The sequence below is a fragment of the Arachis stenosperma genome, chromosome 1 (assembly GCF_014773155.1).
Source record: "Arachis stenosperma cultivar V10309 chromosome 1, arast.V10309.gnm1.PFL2, whole genome shotgun sequence".
In the NCBI taxonomy this organism is placed as follows: domain Eukaryota; kingdom Viridiplantae; phylum Streptophyta; class Magnoliopsida; order Fabales; family Fabaceae; genus Arachis; species Arachis stenosperma.
Window position 1 is genome coordinate 76683236 of NC_080377.1, and position 4262 is coordinate 76687497.

Here is a 4262-nt window from a genome sequence, read left to right on the forward strand (position 1 = left end):
GTTGAAGCTCCACATGAAGAGGAGGAGGTAGCCAAAAGGCATGATGAAGAAGGAGTAAGCCTCAAGAAACCCAAGAGGAAAGCTATAGTGGATGAGTACATTCCTATCCCATTCTCTTCATTGGTGAAGAAAGCAAAGAAGACCACAGAATTTGATTTGAATATGCTTCAAGTGTTCTCTAAAGTTGAGGTAACCATACCACTTCTTGATGCTATCCAACAAATTTCGAAGTATGCAAAATTTTTGAAAGACTTATGTACACACAAGGATAGGATAGGAGAGTTGGAGACATTATCCTTGGGTAGTTCAATCTCTTCCTTGATAGAACCTATTCCAAGGAAATGTAGTGACCTGGACCTTGTTTGGTGTCTTATTGTATTGGTGGGCACACTTTTCATGACTGTATGTGTGATCTAGGAGCTTGCATAAGTATCATGCCGCTTTCTATCTTTGTGCGGTTGAATTTAGCTCCATTAAAGAAGCTGGCGGCGAAGTTTGCCTTAGCCGATAAAAGTGTGCTCACTGTGATGGGAATAGCAGAAGATGTACTTGTGGCAATCAAGGACTTGGTCTTTCCGGTTGACTTTTACATCCTTGAAATGCCTCCAACAGAAAATAGAAGTTCAATCTCCGTTCTACTTGGTAGACCCTTCCTTAAAACCTTTAAATTCAAGTTAGATGCCTTCACCAGCACATATTCCTTTGAGGTTGGAGACAAGACTATCAAGTTCAATCTGGAAGAAGCCATAAAGCATCCTTCCGAAGAGCATTCCGTTCTCCGATGTGATGTAATCGATGAAGTGATAGCGAAAGTGCGAGAAGAAGACCACAACAAGTTATGCTACCCTATTGTTGAAGAGACGGATGACCAAGAGGATGAACAAGAGGAAGTTGTTGAAAGTGAACTCTGTGGGCTGGATGAAAAGGAACCTCAACTTGAGGTAAAGAGTGAATTGAAGCCTCTTCCATCTCATTTGAAGTACACTTTCTTATAGGATAACCAAAAGTTTCCGGTCATTATTGCTAGTGAGCTTTCTAGTGAAGAAGAAGAAAAGCTCCTACATGTTCTCAGAAAGTACAAGAAGGTATTGGTTGGAGCCTAGCCGATATTGTGGGGATTGGCCCACGCAAGTGCATGCATCGTATATTTCTCCAAGAGGGAGCTAGGCCGGTTAGGCAACCACAAAGGAGGCTCAACCCAACCATCCTTGATGTGGTAAAGAAGGAGGTCACTAGGCTACTTGATGCAGGTATCATATACCCAATTTCTGACAATGAGTGGGTGAGCCCAGTCCAGGTTATTCCCAAGAAATCGGGCATCACTGCGGTTAAAAAGGATGGTGGTGAAGTAGTCACCAAGAGAGTATAAAATGCATGGCGAATGTGCATCAATTATAGAAAGCTGAATGCTACTATAAGGAAGGACCACTACCCTTTACCCTTTATCGATCAGATGTTGGACCATTTAGTGGGTAAATCCCATTATTGCTTTTTTGATGGATTCACTGGTTACTTTTAGATTCACATTGCTCTTGAAGATCAAGAAAAGACCACATTCACTTGCCCTTTTGGCACCTTTGCCTACAAAAGGATGCCATTTGGACTGTGTAATGCACCTGCTACTTTTCAGCGATGTATGACCAGTGTCTTTTCCGATCTAATGGAGAATTGTCTGGAAGTCTCTATGGATGACTTCAGTTCTTATGGAATTTCATTTGATTGTTGCTTAGAGAATTTGGCCAAGGTCTTAGCTAGATGTGTTGGCACTAACCTTGTCTTGAATTTTGAGAAATGTTACTTTATGGTAAGACAAGCTATAGTGTTAGGACATGTAGTATCTAGTGACGGCATTTCTGTAGACCCGGCCAAGGTCGATGTTATTACCACTTTACCTCACCCCTCATCTGTGAGGGAGGTCCGCTCATTTTTGGGACATGCAGGATTCTATAGGCGCTTTATTAAATATTTCAACAAGATTGCTTTGCCATTATCGCACCTACTCCAAAAAGATGTGGACTTTGAGTTTGATAGTGCATGTGTGAAAGCATTTGAAGAGTTAAGGAGAGTTCTTACCACTGCACTGATTGTGCGAGGCCCCAACTGGACGCTGCCATTCGAGATAACATGTGATGCGTCGAACCATGCCATAGGTGCCGCTCTTGCACAGCGCGATGGTAAACTCCCTTATGTCATTGCTTACTCTTCTAAAACATTGGATGCAGCACAATCCAACTATACCACTACGGAAAAGGAACTCCTAGCTATTGTTCATGCTTTAGATAAATTCATATCTTATTTGCTAGGGTCCAAGATAGTGGTATACATGGATCATGTAGCTTTAAAGTACTTATTGACAAAGAATGAGTCAAAACCTAGACTCATACGTTGGATCTTGCTTTTGCAAGAATTCAACATTAAGATTAGGGATCGGAGTGGATCTCAAAACTTAGTTGCGGATCATTTAAGCCGCCTTGAGAATTTGAAATTTGACCCATTCCCGATCAATGACTCATTCCCATTGGATAGTTTGCATGCTGTGTCGAATAGTTTTCCTTGGTTTGCCCCAATGATGAACTACTTGGTTGCGAAAATATTCCCTCCCAACTTTTCTAAAAACCAAAGGGACAAGTTGAGGAGTGACTCCAAATACTACATTTAGGATGACCCTCACTTATGGAAGAGGGGAGTGGACCAAGTAATTCGAAGATGTGTGCTAGAATCTGAAATTCAACCTATTCTTGAAGCTTGCCATGCGTCCGAATGTAGTGGCCACTTTGGCCCACAAAGGACAGCTAAAAAGGTGTTGGATTGTGGATTCTGATGGCCAACCTTATTCAAAGATGCTAACCGGTTCTGTGTGTCTTGCCATCAGTGTCAGAAGTCATGAAACACGTCCCAAAGGGATGAGATGCCTTAGGAACTTATGTTGTTCTGTGAGATATTTGATGTATGGGGTATTGACTTTATGGGACCGTTTCTCAACTCAAGTGGGTATCTATATATTCTGTTAGCAGTTGACTACGTGTCAAAGTGGATAGAAGCAATACCTACCTGCCTTGACGACGCCAATACTGTCATTTCTTTTATTAGAAATCACATTGTATGTCATTATGGGTCGCCATGAGCAATCGTGAGCAACCAAGGATCCCACTTTTGTAACAGAAAAGTAGAGGCACTGCTCAAGCGCTATGGGGTATTGCATAAGGTCGCCACTGCTTATCACCCACAAACCAACGGGCAAGCAGAAGTGTCCAACCGGGACATTAAGAGAATCTTGGAGAAAGTGGTAAATCCACAAAGAAAGGATTGGAGCTTCCGGTTAGGAGATGCACTATGAGCGTATAGGACGACCTACAAGACTCTGTTAGGGATGAGCCCCTTCTGGATCGTCTATGGTAAGGCATGCCACCTTCCGGTGGAAATTGAGCATAGAGCCTATTGGGCGGTAAAGCAGTGTAACATGGATTTCACAAAGGCAGGTGTGGCAAGGAAATTACAACTAGAGGAGCTCGAGTGCTTGAGGATGGAGGCATATGAAAATGCCCGGATATACAAGAAGAATACTAAAGCCTTTCACGATCACCACATCCGAAGGAAGGATTTTCAAGAAGGTGATGAGGTTCTCCTCTACAACTCGAGGCTGCGATTTATGCTTGGCAAGCTCCATTCTAGATGGGAAGCACCCTTCAAGGTGAAAGAGATAAAGCCCTATGGAGTGGTAGAATTGTTTGACCCTCAAAGTGACACAACTTTCAAAGTGAATGGACATAGAGTGAAAAAGTACCATGGCTACAAGTCACCAAAAGAAGTGGAAGTGCTCCTACTTGAGGATGCACCAAAAGGAGAGGAAGCTTAAGCGAAGGACCGTCCAACTTAAGGACGTTAAAGAAAAGTGTTTGGTGGGAGGCACCCCACCGTGGTAAGATCTTCCTTGTGTATACCTTCTTGCTTTTAGCTTTAGATTCTTATGAATTTTGTGACTTCTTGATGTTGTTGATTGCTTAGGAATGCTAGTTTTTTTTTTTTTTTGTTGAATAACTAGGATATTTAGGTAGATTTCATCATTTTGGTATGGATGAATTATTGAAGTAGAGAGAATGCTATGTTTTGAATAGTGCATGAATTTGTGAAGTGTTTTCTTGACTACTAGCTTAAACACCTGCCACGAATGTGTTAGAATAGCCCTCTCTATGTTGTAAAAAAAAGGGGGGGAAGGAAAAAAGGGCATCCGCGTGACCGCACTGTGCGCGCGCACGCCGGTG

At 42.4% G+C, this 4262-nt stretch overlaps 1 protein-coding gene across 1 annotated transcript; it reads left to right on the top strand.

Annotated features, from left to right (window-relative positions):
• The first annotated feature begins 3460 nt into the window (after positions 1 to 3460).
• LOC130981303 (uncharacterized) lies at positions 3461 to 3856 on the top strand. The gene has a single exon (XM_057904904.1). The coding sequence runs from the start codon at positions 3461 to 3463 to the stop codon at positions 3854 to 3856; it is 396 nt and encodes a 131-aa protein (XP_057760887.1).
• The last annotated feature ends 406 nt before the right edge of the window (positions 3857 to 4262 follow it).

Excerpts from the sequence above, each read along its gene's own strand:
- LOC130981303 (XM_057904904.1), top strand. The coding sequence starts at position 3,461 with ATGGATTTCACAAAGGCAGGTGTGGCAAGGAAATTACAACTAGAGGAG.